The 13,349-nt window shown below is 42.1% G+C and overlaps 1 protein-coding gene across 1 annotated transcript in view; it reads left to right on the top strand.

Moving 5' to 3' along the window:
• GCM1 (glial cells missing transcription factor 1) overlaps positions 1 to 13,349 on the top strand; it is a 49,219-nt gene that overhangs the window by 26,112 nt on the left and 9,758 nt on the right. Inside the window, exon 4 of the mRNA XM_075200401.1 lies at positions 11,465 to 11,593. Coding sequence (XP_075056502.1) covers positions 11,465 to 11,593 — 129 coding nt within the window. The remainder of the gene's footprint in view (positions 1 to 11,464; positions 11,594 to 13,349) is intronic.

The raw sequence follows: 13,349 nt of genomic DNA, 5'->3' as shown, positions 1-13,349 counted from the left end.
TCTCCCATTGTGGCATGTGTGAAAAGGACTCTCTCCCAGTCCTTGGTCGATCAACTAAAATTTTTAGTTCTCCTTTTTCTCCTGTTGTTTACAGTGTTGTCGCCATGGCGACAAGCAAATAAGCCCAAGATTTTTATTTTATTTGGTAGGCTCATTATAACAATAAAACCTAGCTTGTGTATAGTTCTGCAGGGAGGGGATCAAACATTAACTGTACACAACACAATGAATGGCGATTATACTACTTTCTGTTCCTGGATGTTTGTGTATGTGTTTGTGAGCGGTGAGGTTCAGACCATTATTTAAATTAGGTTTGCATATTGCTGTAGGGTAGGCTGATATCTGGAGAGTGTGTATAAGGTCACAATCATTTCAGCAGATGGTTACGAGAGATGCAGATCTGACAGTAAATTGCCTAGGTGTATACACATGAATCAGTATGGTCATTGGGGCATTCAGTTGTTGGTAAAATCCTCACAGAAATCGCAGCTGAAGTAAGATTGCATAACTGTGTACCCAACTTAACAGTGTGCCTGTAGTATCATGCTAACTGCTGTAAACTGAGGCAGGACAGTTATTCCCGATGTTTGTCAGCTTCTGTATGCAGTAGAGTTCTAAACAACCCAGTCCTTGACATATAATGTGTACTTCAATTTTCATGCTTTTTTATCACTTTTACTGGTGCATATATATAAATGAGCCCCCAATCAGTTATGCCATGCAACACCCCAACAACTCTTCTTGGTTGAGTGTCACTGTCTTCCTCCGGTCAGCAGTAAGCTCACTTTATTCACTTCAAATGGTCACGAGCTATAGATGCAAGGGACCTCAGCCTTCAGGTACTAGATAGGTAGGCAGGCAGGCTGATAGCTAGAAATGACACCTTTTAAATACTTGCTAAGGGAGCCAAATTAAAGGTGTGTGGACCAAGTGTAGGCAACCTGTGGAGCTACAAGTCATAGTGTTCCCTGGTATTTTTGGTATGGATAGATCAAGATCAAGCACAAATCAATAACGCTCACCCAATCTGGCAGAGTGGCATAATAGATACATCCGTCTTGCCAGAACTCCTGACATGGCAATCCGTGTCGGACTGGGGCATGAAGGGCCCACCGGGGGACTGCTACGCTAGGGGCCCACCAGAGCGAGTGTGGCCAACCATCACAGAGGCGAGACCAGACACTAGAGGGGGAGTGGTTAGCTCACGAAGGACAGCTAGCACCATAGTGTAGTATATAAACAATGCAGTGTGTGTATAAAGAGTACACAGTCTTGACCTGCACCTTAGATTGGGCAGAACAGTCACCAAAAATTGGGATTATCCCACTAGACCAGGCTTGGCTAACCTGTGGCACTCCAGATGTTGTGAAACTACAAGCCTCAGCATGCTTTGCCAATATATAGCAGCCTATTGCTAGAAGGGTATGCTGGGACTTGTAGTTTCACAAAACCTGGAGTGCCACAGGTTAGCCAAACCTGCACTAGACTCAGAACATTTGACAGACTGTCCTACCTGTTCTTGTCACTTTTACCACCTGTGGCTGCTGGTTTCTTTAGTTGCGGCTTGTCTGGATCCTGGAATGTTGAGGGCCCTATTTATAAAAGATAATGGGTACATTTAGAAAATTCCAACCAGCCCTGACGGTAAATCAATAGGACCCACAATTAATACTTAGGCCTTCCTCCAGCCCCAACATAAAAGTAATAGTATTCCCATTTGATAAACCTATTTCCCTCCCTCCAGACAGCCCCTGCAATAAATTAATCACATTTATGTATAATAAATATACCTATTTCCCGCAACCGTCACTGCCATTAAATAATTAATATTCACATTTAATAGATATACCTCATGCTCCTCAAACTCAGCCCCACATTCAATTAATAGCGCTCAAACCACCCCATCTTAAATTAAAAGTCCCCACTATAAAATTAAATTGCCCCATCTTCACCCTACAAAGAAAATAGCACCCATTATTTAGCCACCACCTACCACACACATTACATTTCCACAAGCCCGTTGTGCCATCACACACATTACTGTGCCCCTTCATCACCATGCTGTGCCTCCTTATGATCACACTGCGCCCTCCATGCTGCTTTTGCTCCCCCCTTCTCCTGGCCCCCCTTCACACTCTGCCATGCTGTCTGTGCTCCCCCTTCACTCTGACATGCTCCTCCTTCTCTCTGCCATGCTCCCCCTTCCCTCTGCCATACTCCTCCTTCTCTCTGCCATGCTCCCTCTTCCCTCTGCCATGCTCCCCCTTCTCTACCATGCTCCCCCTTCACTCTGCCATGCTCCCACTTCACTCTGCCATGCTCCCCCTTCTCTGCCATGCTCCCCCTTCACTCTGCCATGCTCCCCTATCACTAATCTTTTCTGCTTCTTCTTTTTCTTCTCTTCTGTCTTGCTGGTGCTCCTCACTGAACGCCGGGCGTGATGACGTCACGCCCGACATTCAGTGCGAACGGAGCCGGCGCCGCGGTCACGTGGGGTTTTTGTTTTTTTTAAAAGTTTATCACTCGCCCCACCAACGAAGAGGGGAGCGATTCAGGGTCGGGGCCTACCGGGGGATAGCCCGGTCCCCCAGCGGGCCAGTCCGACCCTGATGGCAATATGTTTGGCAGTTTCACTGCATCTCTTGAACATATCAGGGGTTTTAAGACATCTAATACAAAGCATTTCTTACAATATGGTTATTGTCCCTAGTAATAAAAATGTGTCTAATTTTTGGCTGTCCATGCAAAAAAAAAAGCAGATCAGTCAAAGCACTAAGTTTCTCGTAGCATTCACCACACCAATGGTTTGGTGGTTTGGGATTTGAATAGTGTTATGAGACAAGTATTTGCAGTGCCTGTTAGAACATGCGCCATAGTAACATTTGTGGTGGGGTGTCAGGTGCCAGGGACACATTCCCCCCCCCCCCCCCCCCCCCACTCCCTTACACAGTTCTTCTGAACATGCACAGAGCAGGTACAGTAACACCCACAAGGGGCTTTACTGAGCTTGCACCAGCGCATGCATATGTAGGTGGATAAGTTTACATAAGCAACAAGTGATTTTCCACATAGGAATTATAGATCATCAACATTTATTTATATAGCACCAGCAGATTCCATAGCGCTTTACAAGTGAGAACAGTATTAAAACAATACTGGGTAATACTGACAGAGAGGTAAGAGGGCCCTGCTCACAAGCTTACAATCTATGGGACAATGGTTTGCTACACAAGGGTAAGTGCTACATGATATTGAATATTTGTCCAGATAGAAAGCAAAGGTTACAAAGTATTTAGTAGGATGTATGCTCAGTCACACAAATATGTTGGTCAGACAGTTGTTGTCTTGTGTTAGCTGTGTAAAAGGTGGTAATAGGGTAACCTAGGGAGATTAAGAGGGTGGTAGAGGAATATTATAAGCTTGCCTGAAGAGGTGGATTTTCAGAGAACACTTGAAGGTTTGAAGACTAGAGGAATTCATATAAGCACAGCTATTACTTTTAACCCCCCATCATTCCAGAAACCTTCAGCCTCTCTTGTGCCACAACTTGTAACAGTTGTTCACCTACTGCATACTGTATGACTGAGAGACACAGCATTTGAGTGAGTGAAAGTAGAGACATCCTGCTGGGAGTGGAGAGGTAGCATTGTATACATTGAAGGGCTGAGAGAACAGTAGTAATTAAGTGTCAGAACTAGAGATGGTCACTGACCCCCGTGTTTTGGTTTTGGATTCGGTTTTGGATCTGGATTACCGTCGTGTTTTGGTTTTGGTTTTGGTTTTGCAAAACCGCCATTGCGTGTTTTGGTTTTGGTTTTGGTTTTGTTTGGTTTTGTTTTGCTATTTTTTGGGAAAATCCATGTTTTTGGGCCTAAATTAACCCAATTTAGTGCTCCAACTGTTTTAGAGACAAGTAATCTAATTGTTGAGGTAATAAATCATCCAAAAAAACAGTTTAATTCTTCGTTGGTAGGCCTATTCTACACACAAAACAGATTGTCTTCCTCTCCATCTATGCATATTGGCAATGCAGCCATCGTCTTGAATGTATATTACACCCTACACTTATAGTTAAATATGTAAAGAAATGGAAAAAGCCAGTTTGGTTTCTGTCTCTCAAGGCCCCCCTCCACTTGTATAAAATACCAAAAAATTCAGCCATTATAGACTGTACAATATTAATTGACATGGAGAAAGCCAGTTTGGTTTCTGTCTCTCTAGGCCCCCCTCCACTTGTATAAAATACCAAACAATTCAGCCATTATAGACTGTACAATATAAATTGAAATGGACAAAGGCAGTTTGGTATCTGTCTGCATCAGATCCTCTCTCCACTAGGAGTAAAATAGAAAACTATTCAGCCGTTATATAATCTAGAATATAAATAGAAATTGAGAAAGGCAATTTGGTATCTGTCTGCATCATAATCATCAACATCATCATTAGCGCCCTCGTCGCCTACACAAATCTCCCCCTCATCCTCTTCTAATTCCAAAGTGGCATCCTCAATTTGGGTATCACCGGCTACACTCGGGCTATTAAGGCACACATCAGCAGAATGCTCACGATTAGACATCCCACTGTTGGATGGACTCTCCACAGGAATTGTTGTCATTTGTGAATCAGAGCAAATATTCTCCTGTAATGCCTCACTGTTATCTTGCAGCTCGGCTTTGACGCGTAACAGTAGCTGTGCACCAATTGTAGGCTGGGTAACTTTTTGGGATCTGCCACTAATACCCAAAGGTGAAGGCCTCATTCTCTCTTTGCCACTGCGTGTGTAGAATGGCATGCCTGCAATTTTTTTTTTATCGTCACTTAACTTTTGCTCAGTTACACTTCTTTTCCGCTTCAATACAGTACATTTTTTTTGGGTTTTTGGTTTTTGCACTAATTTGGAAACACTCTGTTGTTTGACATCGCCTTGGCCAGATGACGTACTGGGAACACTAACATCAGGACTGGTGACAGAACCTGGTTGCTCATTCAGATCATATGTGGACTGCTTTGAATCCATTCTGAGCGCAAACCACTGGGGAGTGCTAAAAATTATTTGGTAGATACTGCTGACAGATATGACTTTTGACAGCCAGAAATATTAATGCACAATTAGGGAGGACACCCCAAAAGCACTGAGGAGTGCTAAAAATTATTTAGTAGATACTGCTGACAGATATGACTTTTGACAGCCAGAAATATTAATGCACAATTAGGGAGGACACCCCAAAAACACTGAGGAGTGCTACAAATTATTGAGTAGATACTGCTGACAGATATGACTTTTGACAGCCAGAAATATTAATGCACAATTAGGGAGGACACCCCAAAAACACTGAGGAGTGCTAAAAATTATTGAGTAGATACTGCTGACAGATATGACTTTTGACAGCCAGAAATATTAATGCACAATTAGGGAGGACACCCCAAAAACACTGAGGAGTGCTACAAATTATTGAGTAGATACTGCTGACAGATATGACTTTTGACAGCCAGAAATATTAATGCACAATTAGGGAGGACACCCCAAAAACACTGAGGAGTGCTAAAAATTATTGAGTAGATACTGCTGACAGATATGACTTTTGACAGCCAGAAATATTAATGCACAATTAGGGAGGACACCCCAAAAACACTGAGGAGTGCTACAAATTATTGAGTAGATACTGCTGACAGATATGACTTTTGACAGCCAGAAATATTAATGCACAATTAGGGAGGACACCCCAAAAACACTGAGGAGTGCTAAAAATTATTGAGTAGATACTGCTGACAGATATGACTTTTGACAGCCAGAAATATTAATGCACAATTAGGGAGGACACCCCAAAAACACTGAGGTGTGCTACAAATTATTTAGTAGATAATGCTGACAGATATGACTTTTGACAGCCAGAAATATTAATGCACAATTATGGGGGACACCCCAAAAGCGCTGGGGAGTGCCAAATATGAAGAAAAAATAATAAACCTCTATCCTCCTCTCTGCACTAGCGATTTTGGTTAGAGCAATTGCAAGAACAATATGGTATTCTCTGTCCCTGCTCTAATTAGCCTATGACTACACCCTGCTCTCTCCCTCTGTCAAATGGCGATGGATTGCTGTGGAGGCGTGTATTTATAAAGTTGAAGTATCGCGAGAACCGAGTCCCGAGATCCGACGACGTCACAATGACGTTCGGCCTCGATTTGGATTCGGAATGGGCGGGAGAGTACCGAGCTGCTCAGCTCGGTACTCGGATACCCAAAGTTCGGGTGGGTTCGGTTCTCGGAGAACCGGACCCGCCCATCTCTAGTCAGAACCCACGCAAGTGACAGGGGGTTAAATTAGCAAAGCTACCATGGGTAGTAAGTTGAGGTGTTGAAGGTTTATATGTAAGTCTGAGACTAGAGGTGCTATTTATTCCGTGTAAACCATTTGAGTAGGTGGGGCATTTGCCCATACTAGCGCTGCTTGGATAAGTACATGTCTACTTCACATGTGCTTACACTTTGCAACCATCTTTATATTAAAATTAAAAAAGGGCCAAGTATATTTATCAATAAAAGTGTGGTGCACTGTATAATCAAATCACACGTCCAGAGTGTATGCTGGAACAGCCTCTTGTAGGAGAGGGCATGATTGATCTCTCTCACCTGTACACAATCTTACCCTCTACCATGCAGCTATTAGTCCAAATAAGAGGTATAAGAGGCACTTACTGCAACTATATAGCCAGTCTTCTTCAGTTAGAAGTATAAATGTTCATAGCATAAAGATGTGCAATAGAAATAGTATAGGTAAGGTCAATTTGCAGGTTTCAAAATAAATTTAAAATTTGTGTTTCTAGGTATAGTCTCATAACCTGGTTCAATTGTAATAACCCTTTTGCCACCCATCATCATCAGCTATTTATATTGCACACTAATTCTGCAGCTTTGTACAGAGAACTCATTCACATCAGTCCCTGACCCATTGGAGTTTACAGTCTAAAATCCCTAATACACATACACACTGACAGAGAGAGAGAGAAACTTAGGTCAATTTAATAGCAACCAATTAACCTACCATTATGTTTTTGGAGTGTGAGAGGAAACCCACGCAAACACGGGGAGAACATACAAACTCCACCCAGATAAGGACATGGTCAGGAATCAAACTCATGACCCCAGTGCTGTAAGGCAGAAGTGTCTCTTTCTTAAATCAAGCTCCTTCTTCCCCTACTTGTTCCAGACTCATCCCCTTCTCATTAGACAATGCCATGCTGTTGAGTTTAACAGTTCCAAAATCTCCAAGTAACCTAATTTTCTTCCCTTTTGATAGTTCATCAAGATGACTAAATTCATAGTCTTTATACTCTCCTATTTTACTCCACTCAGCCTGCCTGGTATACCCTTTTCATCAGGGGTTTGGCTGGGCCTTGAGATTATATACCATAATCAGAACTTGGACAAATAGGGTGACACACATCTCTCCATTTGAAAGGTTTTGCAGAGTCTTAGGGACTACTCATTTCCTCCTTCCTTCTGATGTCTATATTTTCTAGGATTTAGGTACAGTAATAGGCCATACTTCTAGTGGGTCATACATTTCATACAGTGACCATGGGCAAAGTGTTAGTCAAGTGAAGGGTCCTGCATGGGTGTTCCCTAGCTCTCATTCCATATTCTACTAAAAACTATATATGTTAGACATTTGTGATAGAAGTGTAATGTTGAAAAGAAAATATGTATTATTGTAATACCGATCTATATTTGACCTTAAAGTGTCTTCCACGGATATCAGTAGAACAGGGTTCAGTAATAGGCTTGGCATCAATAGATGGAGAAGAAACCTGCAAAACCCTAATGCATATATATAATGCATGTCAGCAAAAGGAAGAAACTATTCCGTAGATAACCACAGTTCTACTAATCTACTTTTCATTCTGATCTAATAACATTTATTTATTTTACTATTGTGGTGGTCATCAGTGGCACTTGAAAGGGATAATTCCAATGGGTTTGGAGAGGTGATATCCACATATACATTTTGAATAGGTCCAATCACCATGTTGGATGTTATGGGCAGGCTGGAACTTGGTAAGCCTTAATTCTTTCTTGTAAAAAAAAGTGTGGTTATCCCATTCTCCCAGCCCAATATTCTCACCTACTTCAACCTACTCTACGCCACTTCAATCCATCCTCCTTCCCACCTACCCACCTGGAATGCAAAAAATATCCCTTTAGTTCCTATGACTTCTCACTGCCGCCCCCCCCCCCCCTCCCTCTAGAATGTAAGCTCTCATTGGTAGGGTCATCTACTCAATGTCTCACGTGTCCATTCTGCCTTTTTTGTTTGTCCCTGCCATATCTGATGCTAAATTGTTTCTGTATGTCATGCGATTTGTTCTGTTAATTGCATTCATATATGTATTATTCTGCTCTGTACCCATGTACTTGTTAAGTCTACTGCTTTCATCTATTTCATATTTGTACTACTATGTCAGGAGCAACAAGTGTCAAACTGGGGCGTGAAGGGCCCACCGGGGGACTGCACCGCTAGGGGCCCACCAGAGGGTGTGGGGCCAGCCATCAAAGAGGGGAGACCAGACACTAGAGGGGAAGTGGTCAGCCCACGAAGGACAGCTAGCACCATAGTGTAGTATATAAAGCGTAGTATATAAGAAGTAAGCGCTGGGCTGGGTCGATCCCGGGTGACCGGCTGCCATAGCAACGGGTGAGATATTGGCTGGGTCACGCTCAGGGAACGGGACGGTAGTTTTATTATCGTTACCCACAGCGCACACAGGGTAAATGAATAGGGGGCACAATGGAGGAATGGAAAGTTCATCCTGGTGGGTGAAGGCACACACATGGATAATAAAAGGGGTGAGGGGGACCTAGGAGCCGTGATCATTTCATTCTGGCTCTGGTTAGGGATGAAATTATATGGGGGAGCGGGGTTTGTTCACAGATGGGCAGATCTGCACACAGGGTTGAGAGAGGAGTCATCTCTTCCTCAGGGAGGTGGATAGGCATGAAATGAAGGGTGCTGAGGGATAAGGTGTGTGATGCTCTGCTCACACAGTGTTAATGAAGGAGAGGGGGCACATAGGAGTGGTGTAGATTTTCATAGAGAAAAGATGGGGTGTAAAGGACACTTGGAAAGGAAAATAGGTGTTTGGGACAAGGTGTACTATGTTTTGCACACTGTGTTAATGAAGGGGAGGGGGGCATAGAGTAGTGGTAGTGATTTTATTCGGGGGGTAAAATAAAAGTATACTGATAGATAAAATTAAATAAGGTGGGGTGAAAGTATACTGATAGGTAAATCGGGGTTAAAGGGGTACAGGAAAGTATGAGGGTGGCTGAGCGATAAAGTGTGTCATGCTTTGCACACTAGATTACTGAATGAGATGGGTCATGTAAGTAGACCTTTAGCGTAAACTGGGGGTGTAAGGGTCACAGCTGAGGGATAAGGCATACAATGCTCTGCACACACGGTTGATGAAAGGGAGGGGACATTATGGAGTGGTGGAGACTTTATCCTGGGGTGTTGGGCATGAAATGAGGGATAGTATACATATGGGGGTATAAGGGTTACAGGATAGATATAAGGGTGCTATAGGGTAAAGTGCACACAGAGTTAATGAATGGGTATGGTCTCATAGTGCTGGAGATTTCATTCTGGGTGGTTAGGCATTGGGAGATAATACACTGATAGGAGAAAGTGGGTGTGAGGGGAATATGGCGAAAAAATAGGAGCTGGGTTTGATGAGCTCGGTGATGTCGCACACCTGGGGGTCAGTAAAGGGGAGAGAGCACACAGGATTTATTGAGATTTTTGGGTGGGAGGTAAGGCAAGAAATGGACATGAAAGCAAAGTAAGTGAAAACAACATTTAAAGCCATATGGATGTATAAAAAAAAAATGAGGGGAAAAATATTTGAGGGGAAAACTAATGACCGGTTCCAGGTTTGTTCTGAACATTTTACAGAGCAGTCTTACCGGTCTAGTGGGCTGCAGAAAACTTTGAAGAAATATGCTGTTCTATCAATCTATCTCCGGCCAGCGTCCTTTCTTCCTGCTCCCCTGGGCGGACAGGAACTCCTTCTCCCCTGCGCAAAGTGGAAAAATACACTACCGTGCTCTCTGCACCTGTGGTTACCCTAAGTGTCGCCGCCGCCGGGAACAGGCTGTTCGGTAAGCTCCGCCCTAACAATTGAGGGGGCGGAGCTTCATCCGGCGGGGCATACCGGTGGTAAGTCCGACAGGCCAGTCCGAGGCTGGGAGCAACGGAATTTGTGGCACCATATAAACAATAATAATACTTGACACACAATGCACAGTTGCCCCCTTTAAATTAAAAGTGTCAGACCGCTGGGTTGACATGGATTTACATATTATCACCTCACATGGGATCAGTCCAGCTTGTTTGTTATAGAAGGCACTGATGGTCATCAAAATTAGTGTAAGCACTTCTAACCAGGGCAGTTTTTTTCTAAGTTTGTCTTTGGCTCACATCCCAGGACCTGGGAGTATAACTAAGGCTGATTTGAAACTGTTGATATACATCATGTGTATGACTGTATGACAAATCCAGGTATTCTGATATTTTCTCACTTGTCTCAGAAGTGTTACCACACTGTCCAGATATGTTGCCCATCTCAACCGAATTGTCTGTTGGCTGGTATGTCAGACAAGAGTCAGTCCCGTGCCAATGGTGTTCAAAGGGGATGCCAAATAATGATGGAGGGTGAAAGAGGGCTGACACAATTGCTACCCCCTCTCCTACAGCTTCTGCTTCCCTCGGTTATAAGGCAGAAAAGGTGGACGGACAGTCAATGTGTCGTCATATACTGAAGGTCATGGTGTAATTGGTTAGCCTGTTGTAAATCCTGTACACGATGTAAACCATTATTTTCTTAAACTGTTTAGTACCGCAATTTTATGAGCTTCATTGTAAGACAATAACAGCTAAAGAATTAATTTTCTCCTTTGTTTTACACGTTTACTCAGGTACTGTTTGCAGCATTGTTTAAGCAATACTGCTAACGCTAATTGCTGGAGACCTACAACAGTTATAAATGACATGGGTAAATCCACATCAAAGATGGTAGAGGTTGTCATAAGCAAATTGTTAAAGTGGGTGGATCAACAGCAGGTACCTACAGGCATGTGTTTTATTATGTATCAACCACTGTTATTATCCACAAGTATGGGAAATAAAAGAACTAGGATGTTTTTGTCTTCTTCTGTTGATCCTCCAGTCACATTTTTCAGAAAACTTTGTAAAAGTTCTTACCAGGATTGATTCCCATTTGTAGAAAAACTCCTAATTTCCTGAACATTCACAGCTTTTAAAAAGAACTACTGCCAACCTCTGCTTACTTGACGCACTCACAAAAAGTTAATAAAAAAAAAAGTGTTTAACAAAAATGTTCATTATTAATGTTTTTCTTTTTATAAATAGTAGTGGCTTATGTTTTCTCTTATTTTTCTTAAGACAAAAGGTAATCATGACCATCCCAAACCAGAAACAAAACTAGAGTCAGACAGCAGAAAGACTGTGCACAAGAAGCGTACATCTATCGAATCTACCTCCACGGAACATAAACGAAACAGGAATGTTGAGGTACTGTATTCCTTATACATATTTATATTATTTATTTACAGTTAACATGCAGAGGACATTATACCATGTACTCAGTCACAGGTAAATTTTTATTGCACCATACAATAATTATTCCCAAAGAATCTCTAAACAGTGTGATATTTTCCAAACAATTCCATGGAATATTTAACTCATTCCACTTTTGACTTCCACACGTTTATTCGACATAAAATGTCAGTGATTGGCAACAGCACATTCAGCCCTCTGAGCCCTCCCTTGTGGCCACAGATCTTTCCTTCTTTAGGCCTCGTTGGTCCTTTTCTCAGCTTTATGCTCTTATGTATTGAATTGTCAGATGTTTGTTGTAGCTTGTAACAGTTGTTTGTCTTACAATAGAATGTCTGCCGATATATTATTACAGATAGGTGTATTTTTCATTAAGCGTGTAATTTTAACTTATTAACAAGATTACAGGTAATGTGTGGCACTTTTGACAGTTTGAGGACTGCACCTACAGGAAGTGACAGAAGGAGTCAGGGGAAGGTATCTCGGTTTACCCTGGATGAACCACTGAGTGATGCCATGCATTCATTGGCATGTTACATCTGAGGCAAAGTGTTATACTAATGTGAGCAGGATGCAAGTTTTCCCCACTCATTTGTACATGTACCATATTGTGGCGCCTCTCCAGCTGCAGTGGTCGTCCAAAGGTCTTTACAAACACCTGGGTTGCTTTTGTCTGTGCCTCTCAATATTCTTGATCGGATTGAGAGTCACCTTGGATGATATTAGACTCTGCCTCCATTTAATTTTTTTGTCCTACTTTCTTTCCTTTCCCTCCCTGATCCTGTTGTCACTGGTGGACTATCATGCCCCTGCAGGTTTTTTGCTAATTCTTTATTGTGGTATGATGTGCATCATTATATTAAAAAGTTGTTTTAGACCTTACATTACATTTTCAATAAAGATTTCAATTATGTTAGAATTAGTCTATTTGGCTGGGTCAGTAATTATCCCACCTGTTTCTACAGACAGAAATCCTAAAAACATGAACTGGATATGGCCCTTGAGGACAGGTTTGCCCACCCCTGTGTTAGATGGACCCACAAAATGGCCACCTATAGTAATATGGAAGATAACACTAAACATTAATCTAACAATTTTAAACTGTAACGATTTATAAAATTGACAGCATAACCAAATTTCAAGTACAGCAATATTTAGTGCATTTTCAAACACTGAGAAGGGCATAGATTTGGTGGCAATCAGACCCATATTTAAGATCTGTGGTTTTATTTGACATGAACAGATGGGTCAAATTCTAATATAAGTGTTGATGTAGTGGCGAGATAGACTTGATGACTTCAGCTAACTCAAGTTTTATTTTGTTTTGTAATAAAGCAAAAATATACCATGCTAGGTAAAATTTGCTGTCTTACCTCCAGATTTCAGAAAGGAGATAAGCTGGCAAGTGTGGGACCTCCCTGTTTGCAATTTTTGGTATTGTGAAGGTCAAGAGAGGGCTTAAAAATTCAAATCACAATAGCAGCTCCAATTTCGAATAGGACATAATGTGCTCACTGGTGCCCAGTTGACCCCAGGTCTTGTGTGGTAGTATAGGTTCATATGAAGAATAGAGCATACCACAATATTTTGAATACTAAATCCTGAGCAGTAAATAGTGATAAATAACAAGATATACTAGGATTAAGACAAACGACATAAAATGGCAAAAATAGTCAGATGCGATCCAAAATCTGGTAGGCAGCCAACAGAA

Source organism: Mixophyes fleayi, chromosome 3 (assembly GCF_038048845.1).
Source record: "Mixophyes fleayi isolate aMixFle1 chromosome 3, aMixFle1.hap1, whole genome shotgun sequence".
Taxonomy (NCBI): domain Eukaryota; kingdom Metazoa; phylum Chordata; class Amphibia; order Anura; family Limnodynastidae; genus Mixophyes; species Mixophyes fleayi.
This window is presented reverse-complemented; position numbering and strand designations above follow the sequence as displayed.